Raw genomic sequence first — 22301 nt, forward strand, 5'->3', positions numbered from 1 at the left:
TGGGAGTTTTCCAATAAAAACACTGGTTTAGGGCTGAAATTAAAGTATAAATTCACGTGACCTTGAATATGTGAAATATTCGTCCCGTGCACAGCCAAACTGCGACCCCTTGTTCGTTAAACTTACATTATACCTCATCGAAGGCCATTCTTGATTAATATATATTTTATTTTGGATTTAACTCTGAAGGTTGGGCATTGTTTGCATTAGTGGGCTCGTGTGAAGAAGTACTGATTGCTTTGTTTTGCTTATAACGTTTCGGCATCTTTTCAAAGGCCGACAGCATTTGATCCAAACAAAGCATTTTGTTCAGTCTTGCCCCTAAATTTAGGGAATACCTTAAGCAGCATGCCGTTCTCCTTAGTTGATAGTTATCGGCAGAGTATGTTGTTAAGTGCAATACAGATTTTTATTTTTGGTTGAGCTAATGTTTATAGGAATATTTGAGCTTCTGGATTCGATTGTTGTCCGCAACAACGTATGCGTCAAAACAGCGATATTTATAGAATTTTATGTAATAACTCATGAGACAGTATAAATATTTGGTAGTAGATGACTACACTTCACAATTGATTGATAATGTTTTACCAACAATAGACATTTTAAAACACAATGTATCTGGTGAGTTGATCGATTTGAAAGGCGTTGGTGTTCCGTGCTAATGGTTTGTATTAGCTGTTGAACGGATAGAAGAGCGACGACAAACGAGATCATCATTTGAGGCAGTATATATTTTGTCACCTCGGCCGCATATTCTTGATTGTGTGATTGCAGACTTTTCACGAAATCCTCCGCGATATGGTGCCGCCTATTTATATTTTGTACCAAGTCAGTAGAATATTTTGGTTCTGTTTATATATATATATATTAACATTAGTGAGTAGTGCTGGATGAGAATGGAAGGAATAAGATTTTGTCATCTCCAGCGGCAAACTATGTAAAGGCGTGTCTTCCGCTACTACTTGATTTCATGCCGATTGAATCCAACATTTTCACTTTTAAAGATTCCAATTCATTGCCCACATTTTATAATCGAGACTGTTTTGATTTAGTTAATCCAGAGATCATCAAAACTGCTCGTCGATTGGTTAGCGTCTGTGCGTTGCTGGGAGAGTATCCGTTGATACGATTTTATAATCCAAAGGAACCAACACATGAAGCCTATACGCTTCCATACATGTTAGCGTCCGTGTTTCAAAAGGAGCTTGATGAGTACGCACGAGCTAATCGAAATTTCCCAAGTGTGGAAGAGAATCGACCCCAGTCATTTTTTTTAATTTTAGACCGTTCAATTGATTTGAGAGAGCCATTTATGCACGAATTCACTTATGAAGCTATGGCTCATGACTTACTTTTTATCGAAGATGGGAATAAGTATACCTATGAAATTACTGACAGTGAAACAAAAGATCGTGAACAGGTAGTTGGCTTACTGAACGAACAAGACCTCATATGGGTGGCTTTACGGCATAAGTATATTGCAGATGCCATGGAGGGTGTTCATAAGAGAATTGTCAAATTTACGGAAGATAATTCTAGTTTTGTGAATATGTGAGTGCAGCGTACTGTAACGTAAACGCTAGAAATCATCTAACCGGAAAAAAAAATAGTCAAAATGCGAGCGCTTCACAGTTGAAGGATATCATGTTATCGATGAAAGTTTTCACTAAAGAAAAAGATCAATTGAGTTTACATAGCAACATGACAGAAACGATTTCGGAATTGTTTAATCGCACAAAGTTGGCAGATATTGCCAATATAGAACAATGTTTAGCTACCGGCCTTACAGAAGATGGCAAGCCGCCCAAGACCGTGCTTGAAGACATGATTCCATTATTAGATGATGAGCATGTTTCTTCAAGAGACCGGGTCCGTTTAGTGGCATTATATTTATTATTTAGAAACGGTGTTATTGAAGCAGATTTTAGAAAATTATGTCTTCACGCTAAGCTAAGCGCTACAGATATGCAACTGTTACGAAACTTAGACTTGTTGGGGTCGCCAGTTATTAAGGCATCATTAAAGGAAAAAAAACCATTTAAGAAAAAAATTCGACAGGAAGCCGATGATGGTCGTGAATTTACTGAAATTACAAGATATGTTCCGATGGTCAAAGTTGTTCTTGATGAAGCAGTAAAAAACACGTTAGATTTGCAAACATTCCCATACACGAAAGATCAATCAGCAGCAGTTTTTGCAGCGCCAGAAAATTTGACGCCACAATCGACAAATTCGTCGACACCAGTGGCAAGGAGAAACAAGGCAACATGGCACGATCGAGGTGCGTATTACAACACGCCAGCGCAAAGAATTTTTGTGTTTCTTCCTGGTGGCATTACTTACGCAGAAGTTTGCGCGGCATATGACATTTCGGAAGCGCACAATAAAGAAGTCATTCTTGGATCTGAAGATTTTTTGGACCCGCAAAATTGGTTGCGAAATTTGTTGAGATTGAGAGCACCGCGGAACACGTTAGATCTTCCGGCCGACAAGCCGGCTCCGGAAATGCCAGCTTTTTTGCTCGAGCCAGATTTACCACCGCCAACTCATATTGTCAACTCGTCTCAACAAAAGCAACAAGCTAGCAAAAATGGTAAGCCACCCACAACGACCTCAACAACAAGTTCATCAGTACCGTCGTCCGCTCCTCATAAACTCTCACGAAACACGGATCATCATCATAAGAGTAGTGGGAATCCACCAGGTCATTTCGATGTTGAGAAAAAGAAAAAGAGCAAGTTTAGGCTGTTTTGATTATTTTTTTCATGTATTTTCATTTTGGTGGCGTTCTCTTTTGACATAATAATTATATAACATATATACTAACTAGTCAACTATAACAACTATTTAACTCATACTATACCTCGTGTTGTAATTTGATTTAGTACTAACGACAAAAAACCGCATCGTTTTAGGATATGATTGCTGTCATTCTCACAATTATTACGTTGCCAGACTATACATATGCAAATATAATATTAAGTTCTAGAAAATACTGTACAACAACCTCCAAAAACAAAACAAGCAAACATGCCAAAACCCAAAAGCTATATTTTAAACTTTTTCCGCAGCAGAAGGATTCTCGCTGTTTTCGACATGCTCTTCACCAGACTTGTCACCGCCAACAGCTTCTTGAATGGCAGAGAAAGTTATTGATGGCTTCCAATTAACAGACAATCTTGCCTGACTAACTTCTGAATAAAGTTCGTCAACCTGTTCAAGGCTTAATCCCTTTGTCTCATAAATCATAAAGTAAACAAAGGCAATGCATAGGAAGCAGCAACCTCCCCAGATAAAGAAAATCTTTGATTGCAAGTTAGCATTTCCTGGACCCCAGTTAACGAGATAAGGAGTGGAGTATGCAATTGCCCAATTGATCAACCAGTTTGTGGCGGTAGTTATTGACAAACATTTGGCTCTAACTTTTAAGGGAAAAATTTCACCGGTAACAACCCAAGCTGATGGACCCCATGATGCCGCGAAAAATGCAATGAAAATGCAAATAAATGCAATTGCAGCCTTCTGGGCCGGATAATTATGAACAATTATGTTGCCGAGAGCATCTTGACTGTTCGTGGTGGCACCCAAAATGGCAACCAAAAATTGAGAAACGCACATGCCGATGGCACCAGTCAAAAGAACAGGACGACGACCCCAAGTATCAATAGCGTACAATCCGGGGAAAGTTGAACCAACATTGACACAACTGGTGATCATGCTGATAACAAACGAATTGGTAAATCCGGAATTCTTGAAAAACTGAGTACCGTAGTAGAAAATAAAATTAATGCCGGTCAATTGTTGAAGAGCTTGAATGCCCATGCCGGTCAACAATCGTTTGAAAATAGAACCTTTAAAACAATCCAGATAACTTGCTTTTCCCAAACTGAGTTCATAACGATGGTTTGCTTGAATCTCTGCCAACTCAGAGGTCACTGCTTCATGATCAACAGGAAGTCTTCTAATTCTTGCCAAAGATCTTAAGGCTTGCTCGTCCTTGTCTTTCTTCACCATGAACCTCGGCGTTTCAGGAAGAATTGATACTCCAATAACAAGAATGATAGCCCAGGCAAACTGAACAGCAATAGGAATTCGATAACTTCCGGTATCGTCGCGGTCCTTGGAAGAGTTGTCAACAACCGAGGCAAGAAGCAAGCCGATAGTGATGGCAAGCTGGTAAGAACCCACAATGGCGCCTCTGATCCATTGCGGCGCAGTCTCCGACTGATACAACGGAATAATGGCAGAAATCAATCCGACACCAAGACCAGCAAAAAACCGTCCGGCAACAAACAAAGGAATGGCAATGGATGCAACTTGAAGAATGACTCCGACAACAAAAACACCACACGAAGCAATGAGGCCAATACGACGTCCAGCAGTGTCGGCTAATGGAGCTGCCAGTAACGCGCCGAAGAACGTTCCGGCAGACAAGATCGAAACAATTTCTGACTGCTGCGATGCGGTGACTTCAAGATTCCCATCAGAATCTCTAATTCCGGTGGAGAAATGATCTTTCCAGTAGGTCATGGCCATAATACCAGAGATGGTACCGGTATCATAACCATAAAGCACTCCACCAAATGCGACAAATAAACCAATGACAATGGCAGGCCATGTCTTTCCTGGAGTCCCTTCAGGCTTAACAAATTGGAAACCCATTTTGTAACTGATGTTTTCAATAAATGAAATAAAATAGGAATGTGTAATGATGAAGAAAACTTCTTCGAGGAAGGGGGGGAAAACCTGGAGTTTAAGTAGTTGGGCCCAACGTCCCCCACGGCACCGCCTCCGGGTTAACAGATTATTCCGGAGCCCCACTGCCGGGGGAAAAAAAAGATCATAAGGTGGGGGTGGTTAAAGGCAAACTGCTTAATGGGGTCACAATCAATCTTATTGCCACCGGAAACTCGAAAGCTTATTTTTGTTTCAAACTTTAATTTTGTGCAACGCCTGGCATACAACCGGTACCCCATGTTCCGCGGTTACTTCCCACTCAGAAATGTATGACCTAAGGTAAAGCAATTAAATATATGTATATATAGTCATTGATCTGTTATTAAAAAAAAAATGCAGAAGATGGCAAAAAAATTGTATAAGCACACTCGCCCGCCGTCTCTCCGAATGCGATTCACATGACCCGGACATGGGCAGAAATACATCTCTGAAAATGAAAGACAAAAACTCGTCAAAAATACAGCTCGAATTACTGCAAAGACAGGTGATCGTTTCACCTAAAATTAGTTCCATCATAACATGACCTCATGCAGATTGCATCAACCATTCATTGTTTGCGTGAAAAATTTTGTTACAGTACAGGTACGTTGCAACTGTATTGGCTCCATTTATATTGGGTCACTGTACAAAATTAGGTACCCATTCAATCGCCTTCTTTATGTATTTACCGTCTTAAAAAATGATTAATTTATCTCATTTGCTTGCTTTACTTTTAGCTGTCAACGTGACGTTAAAATATTTGAATATATTTCAATCATGTAAACAATTTTACATATTTTTTTAATAACCTCATTAGTAATTATAGGTTATGTATATTAACAATTTTCATTTTTTGCTTGTAAAACGAAAAAAAAAAATCTGCACCGTATAATAATATCAAAGGGTACGTATCGGTATATAATTTCGCCGTTGTTCAAACTCTAAATATTTCCCAATGTGGCGGAGCATCATTTTTCCGCAAATAAAAATTTTGCGAATTGCGCGCCGATTGGTATTTGGGTACCCTGGCAAGAGTTCTTGCCGATTTGCAATTTCGTAAGTTCTCTAATTATTATAGTAGCTCCCCCAGATTTATATTGATAGGGTGCATTTACTAACTAGAGTACATCGAACGCATACTTTTCTCCACATGCGTGCCCACATGCGTGCCATAAATTGTAATTATTTTCCTTTATGGGTGTGAGGTGAGGTCAAGTGGTGAAGAAAAATAAAATCCGAATCATACGCGGTAAGTCACAGTCACATCTGGGGAGCTGCAGACAGCAGATTTATACTTATTCATACGATTATAACATACATGTCTTCTCATCAACTGTTTTTCTTTTTTTTTCATTAAACTGTTACAGTGCATTTCATGTTCAATTTTAGTGTATGTAATTAAAGAGCTGATCAAATGAAACACAGCAATGACACATGGTAGACTTGTTAGGTTTTGCAAGTTGAACTGGCTTATACCAACACAAGTTATTTTGTTAGTAACTTCAGGCACTCCAGACTTTTTATACCATTGTATATATGAGTACAGTAACAAAAATTGCGATACATAAAATTTTGGATTCAGATGGCTGGTAACTCCCAGCCATATATATGTGTTCAATCAAATTACAACCTATATGAAATTTTTCAATTCAGAAATTCCAATTATTTTTTCATTGCGTATTGCATTTTTTTCTTAATTTGTATAACTAAGCTTAGGACTAGTTTTTACTTTCCGTGGTCAGTTGTAGCAATTTGTGCAGTGCACTAGTATTCAAACCAGAATAAAGCTTATTTGGCTAAACCCAATTCTGGTTTTGTCCAAATTAGCGAAAACAAACACCCGGAATAACTGATTTATAACATTTTTTGGCTTGTTCAAATATAAATAGTATATTTCAGAATATTGAAGTAACTACGAATGTATATAACAAAAATATTATATTTGCAACTACATATCTAAACAATATGTATGTACTGAAAAAAAAAAAAAAAAAAAAAAAACAGAAATTTATGGGAAACCAAGGAGTAATGTGAAATGAAAGCTCGCGGAAAAATTCGGTCCGGGCGCACCGAGGCTATTTTTTGCTTTGCCCGAATTCTGCCTTCCGGTGATTTACAAAACTCCCAACATATCAAACAATGACTAAAACCCATCTGTATTAGTTTAGTCTTCATTTAACAAAAAAAAATAATCATTTTAATGGTTTTAGTTGTTTGATTTTTAATTGGTATGTATAAACCATTTTTTTTTTAATCACGTCGGACACATGGTATCGCCGAAAAAAACTTTAAAATTATAACTTTGCAGACCGGCGCCGTATCATGAACTACGAATATGAGGTACTATACATGCTTTATATGATGGGGCTATATGTTGGGTCGTATACTGTATAACGCATGTATATATTTGTATTTGCGGATGATTACCCCAATACGGTAATGTATGAGCATTGATTATGGATATCTGGGGTTAAGTAAAAATAGCAACACATTAAGCTGTGCCACCGGTATACACGGCAAATGTCATGAGTATAAGTGTTATAGTGTGAATTATACAGAGAAGGGAGAAGGCATCTTTCCTCCGCTTGTATATTTAAACCTTGTTTGCCTTCAGTTGCGGGGAAAATGAAATGCACAACGTAAAAACTGCCGCGAACCTGACAAGGATCGTGAAGCATGAACACTGAATTCCAATAATTGCTTTTTTTTTTGAATTCACACAATGTTATTCCAAAAAAAATCTACTTTTTTTTTTTTTCGTAAAATACACCAGCTTATGATCAAATTCAGTAAATATAAACTACCAGAACGAATGTGAAAATTCTTTGAAAACATTCAACGTATAGTCCGTTGGTCGTAGAGCATCACTTATTTGTCATGCAACGCTTCCACATGTGGCCTGAAATTAAATTAATGAAACCATGATAGTGAATATTCCATTTATAATATACAATATAATAACATATAAATACAAAAAATTCGCCCCCTATTTTGCCCACACAGGACCAGCAGATCTTGTCCTAGCAGATTGTTTGATCATTATGATTATTTCTTTTTATGCCCCACGAAGCCGAACTCCTTCCAAACTTAAATCTTTTTGCTTATCATTATTAATTATTTTCAGTCGTCTTGTCCGCTTTATTAGATCAGGAAAGTACGATGCCTGGTTAGCCAGCGTGATTTCATGCGCCCGCTTGATTAGATTTCGACTTGCAGTCGGACACCTAACCCAGCTGCTTACCATGCATCCGTCCTCTAGTTCCTGCCACTCATACAAGCTTGACAGTCCCAGGATCGCCCAAATACGCAAGATCGGACGTTCGACTATGGAAACCCACCGGTTAACAATAGGTGTGCGAAGGAAGTAGGAATAGTACCACCACCATTTGTACTCGTACGCGACAATCACGGCCGGGTCCATAACGATCCTGGGCCGCGTTGTGCCCGCGAACTCGTTAATAAACCAGTTTAATAAACTGATGGGTAACAAAGTGCATTCCGAAATTGCACAGTCTGGTGGGTCGGGAAAACGGATCGGATGTGAAGAATGTCGTTGACCTTTGGACTTGATGAACGGTCTCGCATCCATCACGGCAATGCCGTTCCAACATGTGCCGACTTCAAGCAGCTGGCCCTTGCGAATCTTTTTACGGTCGTTCGGATCAGAGAAAAAGGGATACATGCCATTAACCCCTCGACCACATTTGTCTCTTACTGCCCATTGATCGTATAGCGTTGCCTTTTCGAAATCGATCGAGCATGCCATAACTATTGGCGCTGATTCACCATCTGGTTGTTCCTGTGCCGGTTGAACGTCGGCAATGAGTTTTAATACGTCTGAGAATTCGTAATACACGTCGTTGAGAAAAATTACATGCGTCATGCGTTTTGTGAAGTCGGTCGACAGATGCGATATCGGTTCAAGGGCCATATTTCGGATTTTGGTCATGTACGCAATTCTATCTTGAGACTCCAGCCAAGGGTTATGAAAGGGAAGTGGTCGCACGCCTGTTGTTATGTTTAAGTTGTGATTGATACCACTAAAATATAGGTACCTGGAAAACTGAAGAAGGATTGACGCCGTGTCATCAGTTGAATCGTTCTCCGTGAGTGAAAGATGCACCTGCACAAGTATTGATTCGTTAGCAATGTCACGTTTAATTGATCCCGAATAAATATCTTACGTTTTCATGGCCAAGAATGTCGACAAGCTTCAAGGTTTGAGCAATCCAAGTCGGCAACACGTCATGATTGTTATAAAAGTTTGCGGCGATGAAGTATGACGAATTCATGCTTTGGCCAGGTGCAAGACGTTCGAGAATGAATGCGTCGTCGGGCCGAGGCGAGCCATGTTGCTGCAAGCCGAACGTGAAAATGACAAGCAAGTATAAAATCCCGGAAGCTAGTTTGAATAACTGGAGGGAGATTGAAGTTGATGGCAGCGGCCGAAGTGAAGGCGGCAGCATTAATGATAAAGGCGATAGCCTTCTTCTGGCATTGTTGGTCATGCACCTAATAGCAAGTCCTACAATTTTACCAGGCACATATACAAACAGGAATGCCACAAATAGGGCAAGACTAATAGAATTATGCGTAATAATATCGAAATAAAACCGAAACACGATGGCGGGCACGGTCAAAAACAGGCATGCCTGCCATGACGATTTGACATGTTCACATGATTGTAGCACATCGGCCGAAACCTTGGGCAACTTGAATTGGCACCACGATATTGGCAATTGAAATGAGAACGCGATCGTAAGTTTGCCCGGCTTGCTATTGTGCGAAGGATAGTCCTGCCTATAATGGGCCTCTGCTGGCATGGCCGAGTACGACGCCGACGATGAGGATGACCACGATGTGCAAGAAGATAAATTGAACTTGTCTGTTGCTCTAGGTTCAGAGTCATTCGAGACAGAAAACCCAGCGCACAGGTCCGCAAAGGAGGTCATTCACTGGTTACGAGTAATACAAATAAAGGTAAATAATGTAATGCTCAAGATCTGTCAATCAAGAATGGTTGCGTGAAATTAACGCAGGCAATCCGCCATTATTGGGTATATAGCGAGCATAACCTAGGCGTAAAATTGCCTGGTTTTTTTTTTTTTTTTGTTTTCAATCGCCATTGCCCATGTGCATACATACATAGTTAAACTAACTAACTAACTAGTTAGTCACATAGTTGAATGCGTTACGTACGGTAGTTACGTGCCTCGAAATTCAAAGCGTAATTTAAAACGACGCGCGCTCCAAAAAAAAAAACACAAAAGCGGTGCAAAGGCCAAGTGCGTGTCAATGCAAAAATTAATTAATTTAGTGGCGCATTCTCGGCGTGTTTCAGCAAATCAGCAGCGGTCACATGTAATACAATAAGTTGTTACGTATAATTATTATTTAAATTTTTCATTTTTTTCACTCTTCACATATCTGAATATAATTTCAAACCAACAAGAAAATTTAAATATATAAATAAATTAAAAAAAAAAAAAAAAAAAAACCTCATACAATCGATCGTCCTAAAATACATACATTACATCAAACATCTGCGTCCAATTCCTGAGGGTCAAGTTTTATTTTTTTATTCGATCGTTCGGTCAAATTTCAATTTCCGTGCCCTCTACTCTATGCGATAATACAGCACGAGTTTGTTCTAAAAAAAAATCGGTTAGCATTATGGGAAGAAGGCACATAACCCGAAAAACAATTGCATACTTCTTTGCTTCCTTGTAGAACATTTTGGACGTGGTAGACAAGGCTGATGATTTTGCCACCAGTGAATCCAATTCTTCACCTCGCTGCAAAACTGATTCAATAGCCTTATGAAGCACGATCTTGGTCTCATCCAATTCCTGCTGCACGCGCATGATGCTGTCTGCCTGGGTCGGGTTTTGATACTTGGCAATGGCAGAGTCAAGTTCGGCAAATTGCAACGTGACCGTTCCCTGACTCCATTCAGCCTTGGGGAATTGGGCCAAAAACTGATCCAGCAATCGATTTAAAAGACTGTATGCAACCCGGATGGGATATTCCTTATCGGCCACGATCACTCCCGCGATGCCCTCAGCTCGAGCATACGTATGGGCAATGTATTCTGATCAAAAATCTCGTTAGTCCCACATTAATGACCATATTAATTCATTCAAATTTGACTTGCCATTCTCTTCAACACTTTGTCGTTGGCTCGGTAAAGTGCGTTCAGCTACCGTGTTACTGAAAAACGTCATAAATTCGCCCACGCTGTTCTCCAAGGTCAGCACCACCCAAAATAATAATTATAAAATTCTTCACCTTTTCCTTTCAAAAAAACTAAAGCTACTTAGTTCTTTGCCAGCACATAACTCTTGTGATGGCTTGCTTGAATTTCTGAAGATCCCAATGTAATACAACTTCATATCTGACCAAAATGATAAAGAAAAACAAATACAATAATGCAAATACTAAAAACAAATTCCTGGCTCCTTATAAATATAAAATTCGTAGGCACCTGTTCTAACCTAGTTTGAATTCAAAATATCTGCGATAATATATTTGAAGATGGATATAAAGAGAATCGTTGAGATGTGGAGTACAGTACTTGCCGCTTTGTGACTCGTTGCTTGTGACCTTACAAACAATAGAGCATATACGTATAACAAATGCCGTATATACGCCAGAAAGCCGTTAACATTGTGCAGATAAATCAAGATCCATACACTGTTATTTACAAACAACGAATATGATTAGATTTATTTAATTCTTGAATTAACATCTCAGATTAGCCATATTTTAATGCCTACTTTAAACGATACACTATTAGTCTTGAGTTTATAGAGCAAAGGGCAGACCCTATCGTTCTCTACACTTTTTTTCTTTCTCGTCTAAATTTCAAGAGCCTAGCGTTCGATGTCTTTGGCAGATGATCTCTCAGCGTTCAAGAATCGACTAAAGGCCCAACCGGTACTTGCCAAACGAATAATTGATTCAGCTGAACCAAGCAGTACAAATACATCTGATGATGATTCGCCTCGTAAGAAAAAAAAGCATAAGAACAATATTGGTATGGGGATCAACCTGATTATAAAGATTTATATATTTAATGGGTGTTAAAACGTTTATTTTTTTTATTTTTTTTTTTTATTTGATTACAGTATATTCGCAACCTGCGGATACCGGAATAGGACAACATTCGCTAACCCAGCTTCATCATGCGGTTGAATTTATTAAGAAGCAGGACAGGCCGGTATCGGCGAATGACATTAACTCTTATCTGTCTCATTTGGCAAGCCCGGTGTTGCTAGCCCAATTGCAGAGAATCGATCGAATTTTGTACGATCCGATCGCAAACACGTACGAGTACAGGTCATTTCATAACATCAAATCAGCCGATGGCTTGTTACTGTTCTTGCGACGGTTGCCGTCGTTCAGGGGCTTGCCAGTGAAAGAGTTAAAGGATGGATGGTCCGGTTGCATCGATGCCATTGACGAATTAGAGAAATCAGGTGACATTCTTGTGTTGAGAACAAAGAAGGAAGGCACGGCCAGGTTGGTATGGGCAAACATGGGTGGCGATATCGGCGGCGTGAATGAAGAGTTTGTGACGACGTGGCACAGGATTCCGATTCCGCAAGCGGCAGACTTGCCCGTCAGGTTGGAAGAAGTGGGATTAAAACCAACATCGGTGGACCCTGCCACGGTTAAGAAGGCGTCAACAATGAACGAGCGCAAGCAGAAAAAACCGAGGAAGGGCAAGATTACGAATACGCATATTACTGGCGTGTTGAAAGATTTCAGCGCCTTAAGGAAATAGACTGTATATTATAAACTTGTAAAAAAAATGAAATTGATCGATAACTTGTGGGAGTTATGTATAAATTAAGTTAACTTGTAACTGTCGTTATCTGTCAAATCATACATCTTTATAAAGTTACAAATGTGTGGCGATGATTAAAAAAAAAAAAAAAAAAAAGCGAAAAGCTCAAACATTTCCTTGTTTAAACAACGTCGCGATAACAGAATATATAGAACCGAAATTCTTATATATATATTTTCTCCTTCAGGTAGTCTGTTGTGTATTGATTTGTTTCACGATATAAGTTGTAAGTATGGTTTGCATTTTCGTATCAGCTGGACAGAAAGGCGCCTCTGTGATGGAGTTGAAACCTTTTGACCTGGAGGACTGTTGTAACAATTACAAAAAGTGAGAAATGCAATTTAGCTGACTCAAAATACAGGAAATAATTATAATATTATTATTAATAGTAATAACGGGAAAACAAAATGGTTGAAAAAGTCTACATCTCATACAACTACGTGCACAAGTTATGCCAACGATCTGCTGAAGAGATAAAAAAATTTAAGCCCGATTTGATTGTCGCAATCGGAGGTGGAGGATTTATCCCTGCCCGGATCTTGCGAACTTTTTTGAAAGAACCAGGTGCGAAAAACATTCCGATTCAAGCTATCGGTCTTTCACTTTATGAAGACTATGTATCACATGCCGACGAACATGAAGAAGATCCGGTTGAAGGTATTGCCAAGGCCGAGGAAGCTGGTGTTGAAGTTGTCCGAACTCAATGGTTAGATTTTAATACGCTTGAATCTCATGCGCTAAGCTTGATTGGCAAAAACATTCTTGTCGTGGATGAGGTTGACGACACCCGGACCACGTTGCATTACGCAATCAGTGAACTTGAAAAGGACGTACACGAGCAAGCGGTCAAGCTCGGTCGTCAAGACGAAGTGACAAATTTCTTTGTGTTTGTGTTGCATAACAAGGACAAGCCTAAGCGTGCTCAACTGCCAGACAAGTTGATTAACCAGGGCCGGTATTTGGCTGCCGAAACCGTGCCGGACTTGTGGATTGCATATCCTTGGGAGTCAACTGATATTGACTTGCAAACCAAGCTTGCGGTTGAGCAGGGACATATTTAAAAATTTTTTTTTTTTTAAGATTATTGTAATGTTTACGATTAAGCTCTTATGTTATACAACAATTTCTTTTTTTTTTTTTTACGCTCAGAGTTAATGAAAGAACCAAGTTCTGCCCATAGTTCCGATTTCATGGCTCGAGAATACGCAGCCACCCTGCCAGAGGTGGATGGCACGACAAATATGCGAGGTAATTGGTGTTGTGATTGCATAACATGATTTTCTGATTTGACGTTCATCATGATTGGCTGAGCGAAATCAAAAGGCGGTGATTGCCAACCATACGTAAAACTAGCCTGGGGCAAGATCTTGCCGGTTTTAAACCTATAAATAGACTCCCATATGCCCTTGCCAACGATGCAAATTGAAATTGGTCGAAAAGTAGCAATTTTGATTTCCAAACTTTCAGATGAATCAATCATTTCTTGCTTGGACAATTCGCTTTGCTCAGCAGTTGGACGGGACACAAGATTGGTTATACCGAGTTGCCATTTGGAAGGTAATGATGAATCATCCTTAAACGACAATTTGGAAGTTACGCAACCGGATTCAAACAATAATGGCCAAAATAAATTAGTTGGTCCAGCGAATGCATGACCTTTTTGGGCAGTGGCAATTCCAGGATTCAAGCCCACAAACAAGCAAATTAATTCGTAATCAATTGAATCACGTATTGGTGATAAATGCGCATATGTGGAAGGTGGAGCATACTGACGTTGCGGTCGTTTGCGTTTCTTTTTATTATGCGGTGATGATTGTCGTGATGAAGGCAATTGGTCAGTATGAGCCGAGTTTGCTGTTGTTGTTGACGACGACGGCGGCGGCGGCGGCGGCGGCGGCGATGATGATGATGATGATGATGATGATAATGATGATGAGTTTAACGAAAGATGAGAAGCGTTTACAAACTTATTGAGCAAGCCATTGAATGAAAGCGTTCGGTCGTCATTTTCATGCTTGTTTATCATCAATATAATTAAATGATGTTTATTCGTGTATTTACGGCACAAGTAGCCGACAAAACCTTTTGTGCCCAAAAAAAAAAAAAAAAAGAAGCGATTCGTGCATGCGTCATTCCCGCACGAGCCTTTTGCCATGTGTTGTTATCAGTTAAGCAAAGTTTTCGGAGGAGTCAAACCAAAACGGGAAGCAATTGGTAAACACTGAAAAAAAAAAAAAAAAAAAAAAGGTAACCATCACAAGCCCAGCCATACAGAGTTTATGTTGTTTTGGCTGCGATTTGTCGTTTCATAAATGTTCATTTTTTTGTTTTTGTTTTTGGTTTTCATCACATCAACAATGCTGGGCATCCGGTTGTTTTAGCACCAGTTCAACTAATAAGCGAGTACAAATGAAATATTAAAAAAAACCTAAAAAAAAAGTTCGAGACACTTTATAACCGTATACTATATAACTAACTTAGTTGGTCCAATAAAAAGTAATAAGTTTAAAATAAAGACCAGTGACCCTGAAACTCCGTATTGGTAAAAAAAAAAAAATGTGAAAGTGCGTGGTTTTTTTTTTGTTGTTTTGTTTTGATATGCTGGGGTTCAAATCACGTTTCGTACTTGCTCCGTTGGTTTGCTTTAATACCATTTGTTTTCACCGACCTTTACCTGCGTTTGCAGGATTTTTTTTCTTTTTCTTTTATTTTAATTAATTAAAAATTAATTTGATTTAGCAGATGAAATACGGCACGTGCTTGTTTTTGTCGGATTAGTTTCACGCTCACTACACTGCATCAGCGCTCTCTGTTGTTTCTGTTTCAGGTTTCCTGAACTTTCAACTGTTTACATGATTGCAGATGCCAAAGTTGTCCTTTTAGGACCACAAGGTAAATATATATTACGCGTTTTTTTTTAATAGTTTCAACGATTAACAGTTGTTATAATCAGGTGCCGGAAAGACATCACTTGTGGTTCGCTACGTAAACAACAAGTTTCAAGAAAGTAAATGCTTCTTTTTTTTACATTTTCAATAATTACGGTGATACCTTGTTACTAAGATCTTTTTTTTAAAGGTCAACCATCTACCATTGGTGCATCATTTTTGGCGAAAAAAATCATTGTTGATGGTGTCGTGGCCCGGTTGCAAATTTGGGACACGGCCGGTCAAGAACGGTTTCGGTCGATGGCACCGATGTATTATCGATCGGCTGCTTGTGGCATTTTATGTTATGACATTACGTCCGAGGCATCGTTTAGGGCCATGCATTCATGGTTGCAAGAATTGAAAACGAACCTGGCTAATGATGATGATGGTGGCATCGTGATTTACATCGTCGGCACGAAGCTTGATTTGGTTCGGCACGACGAATCAAGGCGTCAAGTCCCGTTCGAAACCTGCGTGCGGTACGCGGAGGGAGTGCTTGCTGATATTGAACGCCCACATAATCCGAATTGGACTGGATCGGATTCATGTCATGAGATATGCGCAAAGGACGATCAAGGTAAGAAGGGTAGTACAATGTGCTCTCATATTTTTTATGTATTTCAAGTTGTCTTGTTTATATGAAAGCTGGGATAATTGCTAACGCTCCAATAGGTGTCAACGAATTATTTCAATCAATCACCAGAACGATTATTCAGCGCCGGCCAGTTTTCACTAAATCAAGAAGAAATTCGGTACATTACGTTTCTGACCCTTTTTCATCAGATGATGATGATGAGTATAATGAAGATAACCAATTTTATGGATCAGTACGATCGATTGGCACAGTTAACCTTCAGCAACCACTTGAATCTGAAGATAAGCGTAATTGCTGTTAAGATATAAATTAATGTTTTTTTTTTAATTGAATTGTGCATTGCATTGTTACGAATTTTTGAGGTTGGGCTAATTTTTTTATTTTTCTTTTTTTTTTTTTTTTTTTTTTTTCGTGGCGTACTTTGGTTTTTCGGTTTTTCATTTTTTTTTTTAAAGTTATGATCTTGTTTATTATTTGCTAATATTACTAATGTATGAAACTTTGTGATTATGTATCCCATTTCAGAAACAAGAAACGACATGGAAGGCACGCTTCGTGCAGAGAGACAAAAACATTACGAAATTGATTTGTCGCAAACGATGGATGGTAATAAACCACAATGACTACAAACCCACGATTTTTTACACGCCTAAAAAACATTTATTATTATTGCTTTACAGAGACAATATATTGTCAACTTCAACCCAACTGTAGCAATAGAAGAATATAAATCTTCACGACAAATAAATGGTTAAGAATAAATTTGAATGCGGTCTATTATTTAAAGCTACATCTCAAAATTTTATGGCGAAAATTCGCCTGGTTTTATATTCCAAAATATAAATGAAGTGATAACAGTAATGAATAGTACTACTCAATAATAGCAAAAAAATCGGTCGAACGGACCCACGCGCGCGAAATTCAATATTTTAATGCCAAAAAAAAAAAAAAGTTAAATCAGCCAATACTTGTTAACAAAATGGTATAGTTGTATAACAAATGTGTCATTTAAAAATAGTAAACGTAATATGGTAGGTTCTCCGAAGTTGAAAATTGATGCGATGCCAGGTTGAAAAAATCAGATGGAACGTTGTTACATAAACTTTCAACCCCGCCTTTTCTTGGATGGAGTTCCTGGCCAGTCCGGAGCGGCAGATTTCAAATCCCATCGTGAATGCATAAATGGTACGTGAGCGCATCTCATGGAATAAAATCACGTTTTACTACTATATGAATTAAAATTATTATTATTATTATTATTTTTGCAACTTGCGAGTGGGCAGTCCATGTACAAGAAATCAATGGGGGAAGCGTTGGATGTGGACCATGAAAATGAGGAATTTGAACAATGAACATAAAAGTTGCACTGCTCGTAGATATGTGTACAATTGAAGCTTATAAAACTTGTAGCTAGTAAGTACGCATTGGTTATATAGTCAATCAAGTGTTGTGGTGTTGTGGTATTATCGGTTCCTGTCTTGCCGAAGTCCGCGGACCGTTTAAATGCCCCGGGCCTCACTCCTCCCCGCCAAAATAATTATGTGGATACGGTGCAAGCACTTGGTAGTTTAGCACCGGCCAGCTCATTACTTTCATTTTTTATCTTTTTATCTTTTATTTTATTTTGTTCGTATCATTGTCATATTTGAACATGCCTGGTCTGACTGGTGAAGAAAGTACGCTCATGTATGCATATGCATCAATGTTTAAATGTTAACTATTTCTCACAGTCGCAAAGCACAACACGAAAGAATCATGCTGGGTTATAGTTCATGGCAAGGCATATGATGTTACTGATTTTTTACCTGAACATCCGGGCGGTCAAAAAATTATTTTAAAATATGCCGGCAAGGATGCCAGCAAGGAATTCGATCCCATCCATCCGTCCGATACGTTGGACAAGTACTTGCCTCAAAACAAGCACCTCGGCCAGGTTGATCTTGCCACGATTATTCAGGATGAGCCTGAAAGCAAGCCGGTAGATGAAGTTGAGATTGCCAGGCTTGACCGGGTTCAACATATCCCGCCGTTATCCTCGGTTTATAACTTGCTTGATTTTGAAGACATTGCTCGGCAAACCATGCCGAACACGGCATGGGCATATTATTCTTCCGGTGCGGATGATGAAATCACGTTGCGAGAAAACCATGCCGCATTCCATCGCATCTGGTTCCGGCCTCGCGTGTTGGTTGACGTCAGTCATGTTGACCTGACGGCCACGTTGTTAGGCACACGTTCGTCGGTGCCTTTTTATATCACGGCCACTGCGTTGGGCAAGTTGGGAAACCCAGAAGGTGAAGTAGTGCTTACCAGGGCAGGATATAAGGAGAACGTGATTCAAATGATTCCAACGTTAGCCTCGTGCTCGTTTGATGAGATCGTGGATGCCAGGCAAGGTGATCAGGTGCAATGGTTGCAACTTTATGTGAACAAAAACCGGGACATTACTGAAAAAATCGTTCGTCATGCGGAGGAAAGAGGTTGCAAGGCGTTATGGATCACGGTGGATGCGCCACAATTGGGTCGCAGGGAGAAGGACATGAGATCAAAATATGATGCAGAGGCAGCACAAGTTCAAGATGATGAATCCACGGTCGATCGATCTCAAGGTGCGGCCAGAGCGATTTCATCATTCATTGACCCGGCGTTAAGTTGGAAAGACATTCCTTGGTTTCAATCAATCACGAAAATGCCAATCGTGCTCAAGGGCGTCCAAACCGCTGAGGATGCCATCAAGGCGGTCGAGCACGGCGTGGATGCGATCCTGTTGTCCAATCATGGCGGCCGGCAATTAGAATTTGCCCGGTCGGCGATTGAAGTCTTGGTCGAAGTCATGGACGCGTTGACCGCTCACGGGTACCAGCACAAGATTGAAGTTTACATTGACGGCGGCGTGCGCCGAGCTACGGATATCATCAAGGCATTGTGCCTTGGTGCCAAGGGTGTCGGCATCGGCCGGCCGTTTTTGTATGCCATGTCGACTTATGGCGAACCAGGGGTCGTGCGAGCGATCCAATTGCTAAAGGACGAGTTAGAGATGAATTTGCGGTTGATTGGCGCGACAAGGATTTCGGACCTGAACAGATCGTTTGTGGACGTGACCAACCTGTCGGCGCATGCCACGACCACGCCGAAGGATCATTTGAGTAATCAGGCTTACGATCGATTGGTCACGCCAAAGTTTTTGAAGAGCAAGTTGTAATGGTCAATAGAATAATTACAAGTTATAGTTATTAAAATCTCAATTTATGTTTCATCCCAGGCAATATTTAAAAACAAGTATTCTTTTTTTCATAAATTACAATTTTCAGGTTAGATTCTTAGTGTTCAGCACCGCGGTGATAATATCGTTCCGATCTGATAAGTCATTCGCAATCCGACTAACATGTGATCCCATGAATTGTTCAAACTCATGTTCTTGTCGATCTGTAATCACGACATCACCACGATCATCATCATCTTTGGCGGTGATTAAATCCTGGTCGATCAATGATCTCAACACGTCAATCACGGCGCTTGCCAATTTTTCACGGTCAATATCTGACAATGACAATGAAGACGACGGATCGAGCACGACCAGGGACCAAGGTTTTAAATTCGGCACCACCAGTACGCGCACGACCTCGGTGCCGATCGCGCGCAGGCCGATAATGGCGCCATACTGCGTGCCAGCTGATAACGATTTTTTCACTAATGACGAAGATGAGGATGACGACGATGACGACGATGAAGCGGCAGCGGAAGTACCGTCCATGAATGCTTTCAACAACGTGCGTGTCACGCGAGGTTTTAATGAGTGATACGTATCCGCATACGTCGTACATACGTGTTGCAACAACGACGCCGCAAAATCCCGTACTTTGTAATGATCTCGCAATAATTCTGGTGCCGTCGTGCCTGTCGTGCTACCAGCAGCAGAACCGCGCTTGCCGACGAGTAAAGTTAAAATCGGCGGCATGATGGTATGCACGTAAGGTTCCAAAAAAATTGTCGGGTTCATGACGATCCGATGAAGGACCTGCAACATTAAATACAACATGTCCGGATCACGCAAGCTTGTGCGAATCTTGTCTGCCACAAATTGAATGAAATAAGGAATTAGCTGGTGCAATCCGGGATCGTTGCCTAAGCTGTTCAACACGGCCGATCGTAATGCCGGATTGGAATCTTCACCAGTTAATGATGCTACCACGCGTTCACAGTATAGTTGTAACTCCTTGGAAATTGCATGCTTGATTAAAGGCTTAACTTCAATCTCGGTGGCTATTGACGACGACAATGACGATGACGTTGATGATGATGATGCGGCCGGCCGCGAAGTAGCCACGCCGGAACTAGCGAGGCCTGGTTGTGATGATGCTGATGCTGATGATGTCGTTGGTATCCGAAGATCTCCAGGTTGCGGATTCTGTGAAATAACTGGTTGCACGCCCTCGATTGCCAACCAATGGGCTTTAAAACAAAAAACGTTAGCCAAATATGTATATTGCGTCTGATGATCACGACGATTGAACATACCGGTGAATGAAACTTCACGAGGAACTTTAGGTAACGGCATGTTTATAATTTTTTCAAAATCGACTTCTTCATCATCAATGTAGTAAAGCGTTTGCCCCGGTCCTAAAATGGTTTCCTTAAACTTGACCGGCCGGGCTGAGTCGTAGCCATACAATGGCTGTGAAAAGCGTCAGAAATGATTACGTTTTTTGCCACCGTGACGAACTATCACCACATACCTCAACGTTCAACACTCGAAATGCATGCGCAATATCCCTTGTGATTAACGTGGTCCGCTTGGAATGGCGCATGAACTTGCCGGCTTGTTCAAGCACTTCGTTGATGCGATATTCCACATCCATGGCCAACGCGTTAGCAACGTCATCCGGCAGATTGGCAATGCCTAATGACTCGGCCACGTCCTTGACAGTATCATATGGTGACCATAATGAATATGAAAATTTCATCATCTTTAGACTGGCCTAAACAATGTGAACAAGAGTTGTTTGATATTGATTTAATATTTCGCGTGCGCGCATGTGCCGTAATGGATGACCTAATATAATATTTGTTCATTTGGTTGCTGAAAATCTGAACACTGCTCACGTTTACAGCAACAACTTCAAAAAATGTCATTGTCAGACCGGCGACGGGTGTTGGTACCTCCATATGCGAAGCCATTAATATTCACGAATGTTCTTGCTTCTGCACCATTGCCGAACAGTGGCAAGAAAAGAAAGACTAGGAGTGCAAAGTCACCGAATCAGGGCAAATTCTTTATTCGCACGTCGATACTAGCCGACGAGGCAGCGGCAATAGGCAGCAATAGTGGTAATAATAATGGATCATGTTATTTGGAACATGATGAGCATAAGGTTTTGGTCACCGTGACAGGTCCGAAACCGATTAAGGGGTCGTTTAATCCGAGCGGCAAGTTAATAGTGGATGTTAAATTTTTACCATTTTCATCAGATTCCGGATCCGTGCAGCATGGCGGCGGCGGCGGCGGTGGTGGTGGTGGTGGATCTACTGGAGTAGAGAAAACATTATCCGATTACGTGTTTGCATCGATCGTGCCGTCGGTAAGGTTGGAACGGTATCCGAAATCCGGCATCACGTTATCAATATTAGTAATATCAGGACCGCCGGGCAAGGATTCGTTGGCCGTGATTAAACAGGTTGCAGCAGCGGCAGTGACCGCCAGTAGCTTGGCGCTTGTGGATGCCGGAGTTGAAGTTTGGGACGTCGTGACTGCCAGCGTGGTCAACCTTGACGACGACGAAGACGACGACGACGAAAGTCAAGAGCAAGACCGGAATGAAACAACAGGGTTGGCAGTGGTGAGCTACATGGGATCACGGAATGAAATCTCTGGATTTTGGATCGATGAAAAAGATGGGCCAGGCAATGCCGGCGCAGCAACGGAATCGATACAAGATGTTAGGTTGGTGCAAGTGTTGGAGCAAGGCACGCAGGCAGCATTGAGCGTGCGCAAGTTGGTGAATAACGTGCTTGCCAGGAAGTTGACAGGGTAGGAAATGTACAAACGAGAATTTATCATATGTAGTTATATATTTTCACCATATGAGTAAAAATCAAACCCATGTTTTAATAATTTATATAATATTCTAAATAATTACAAAGTATATTGACCAGATCAATGGTTTTTTTGAATTCTGATAGAGTACGCAAACATGTCACCTCCAACTATGGT

At 40.5% G+C, this 22301-nt stretch overlaps 11 protein-coding genes across 11 annotated transcripts; 6 read left to right on the forward strand and 5 right to left on the reverse strand.

Moving 5' to 3' along the window:
• The first annotated feature begins 125 nt into the window (after positions 1-125).
• On the forward strand, positions 126-2993 carry V1514DRAFT_323687 (Sec1-like protein). The gene is made up of 7 exons (XM_066926298.1): positions 126-189; positions 276-382; positions 438-478; positions 534-621; positions 676-828; positions 885-1551; positions 1611-2993. The coding sequence occupies exons 2-7, from the start codon at positions 349-351 to the stop codon at positions 2752-2754; spliced, it is 2127 nt and encodes a 708-aa protein (XP_066786277.1). The 5' UTR covers positions 126-189; positions 276-348; the 3' UTR covers positions 2755-2993.
• V1514DRAFT_323688 (general substrate transporter) lies at positions 2763-4704 on the reverse strand. The gene has a single exon (XM_066926299.1). It carries the CDS (start codon positions 4660-4662, stop codon positions 3055-3057), a length of 1608 nt encoding a protein of 535 aa, XP_066786278.1. The 5' UTR covers positions 4663-4704; the 3' UTR covers positions 2763-3054.
• A 2931-nt stretch (positions 4705-7635) lies between these two features.
• Positions 7636-9961, reverse strand: V1514DRAFT_323694 (cryptococcal mannosyltransferase 1-domain-containing protein). Its single transcript, XM_066926300.1, has 2 exons — positions 8901-9961; positions 7636-8839 (listed from the first exon to the last, which is right to left on the reverse strand). Exons 1-2 carry the CDS (start codon positions 9666-9668, stop codon positions 7772-7774), a joined length of 1836 nt encoding a protein of 611 aa, XP_066786279.1. The 5' UTR covers positions 9669-9961; the 3' UTR covers positions 7636-7771.
• Positions 9962-10182: 221 nt separating this feature from the next.
• On the reverse strand, positions 10183-11287 carry V1514DRAFT_323700 (Longin-like domain-containing protein). The gene is made up of 4 exons (XM_066926301.1): positions 11005-11287; positions 10871-10953; positions 10429-10807; positions 10183-10366 (listed from the first exon to the last, which is right to left on the reverse strand). The coding sequence occupies exons 1-4, from the start codon at positions 11106-11108 to the stop codon at positions 10339-10341; spliced, it is 594 nt and encodes a 197-aa protein (XP_066786280.1). The 5' UTR covers positions 11109-11287; the 3' UTR covers positions 10183-10338.
• A 175-nt stretch (positions 11288-11462) lies between these two features.
• Positions 11463-12567, forward strand: V1514DRAFT_323701 (TFIIE beta subunit core domain-containing protein). Its single transcript, XM_066926302.1, has 2 exons — positions 11463-11752; positions 11844-12567. Exons 1-2 carry the CDS (start codon positions 11599-11601, stop codon positions 12500-12502), a joined length of 813 nt encoding a protein of 270 aa, XP_066786281.1. The 5' UTR covers positions 11463-11598; the 3' UTR covers positions 12503-12567.
• A 75-nt stretch (positions 12568-12642) lies between these two features.
• On the forward strand, positions 12643-13716 carry V1514DRAFT_300871 (phosphoribosyltransferase-like protein). Its single transcript, XM_066925539.1, has 2 exons — positions 12643-12791; positions 12927-13716. Exon 2 carries the CDS (start codon positions 12973-12975, stop codon positions 13624-13626), a length of 654 nt encoding a protein of 217 aa, XP_066786282.1. The 5' UTR covers positions 12643-12791; positions 12927-12972; the 3' UTR covers positions 13627-13716.
• Positions 13632-15053, reverse strand: V1514DRAFT_323706 (uracil-DNA glycosylase-like protein). Its single transcript, XM_066926303.1, has one exon. The coding sequence runs from the start codon at positions 14718-14720 to the stop codon at positions 13665-13667; it is 1056 nt and encodes a 351-aa protein (XP_066786283.1). The 5' UTR covers positions 14721-15053; the 3' UTR covers positions 13632-13664.
• A 56-nt stretch (positions 15054-15109) lies between these two features.
• Positions 15110-16499, forward strand: V1514DRAFT_323707 (P-loop containing nucleoside triphosphate hydrolase protein). The gene is made up of 4 exons (XM_066926304.1): positions 15110-15457; positions 15519-15572; positions 15644-16072; positions 16168-16499. Exons 1-4 carry the CDS (start codon positions 15418-15420, stop codon positions 16389-16391), a joined length of 747 nt encoding a protein of 248 aa, XP_066786284.1. The 5' UTR covers positions 15110-15417; the 3' UTR covers positions 16392-16499.
• A 1087-nt stretch (positions 16500-17586) lies between these two features.
• V1514DRAFT_287761 (FMN-dependent dehydrogenase-domain-containing protein) lies at positions 17587-19400 on the forward strand. Its single transcript, XM_066925228.1, has 2 exons — positions 17587-17766; positions 17821-19400. The coding sequence occupies exons 1-2, from the start codon at positions 17742-17744 to the stop codon at positions 19290-19292; spliced, it is 1497 nt and encodes a 498-aa protein (XP_066786285.1). The 5' UTR covers positions 17587-17741; the 3' UTR covers positions 19293-19400.
• Positions 19345-21494, reverse strand: V1514DRAFT_9541 (uncharacterized protein). The gene is made up of 3 exons (XM_066930191.1): positions 20827-21494; positions 20609-20765; positions 19345-20542 (listed from the first exon to the last, which is right to left on the reverse strand). Exons 1-3 carry the CDS (start codon positions 21055-21057, stop codon positions 19398-19400), a joined length of 1533 nt encoding a protein of 510 aa, XP_066786286.1. The 5' UTR covers positions 21058-21494; the 3' UTR covers positions 19345-19397.
• On the forward strand, positions 21194-22231 carry V1514DRAFT_323715 (3' exoribonuclease family, domain 1-domain-containing protein). The gene has a single exon (XM_066926305.1). The coding sequence runs from the start codon at positions 21217-21219 to the stop codon at positions 22120-22122; it is 906 nt and encodes a 301-aa protein (XP_066786287.1). The 5' UTR covers positions 21194-21216; the 3' UTR covers positions 22123-22231.
• Positions 22232-22301: the final 70 nt, after the last annotated feature.

This window comes from Lipomyces japonicus (assembly GCF_038497905.1).
Source record: "Lipomyces japonicus strain CBS 7319 unplaced genomic scaffold V1514scaffold_1, whole genome shotgun sequence".
In the NCBI taxonomy this organism is placed as follows: Eukaryota; Fungi; Ascomycota; class Lipomycetes; order Lipomycetales; family Lipomycetaceae; genus Lipomyces; species Lipomyces japonicus.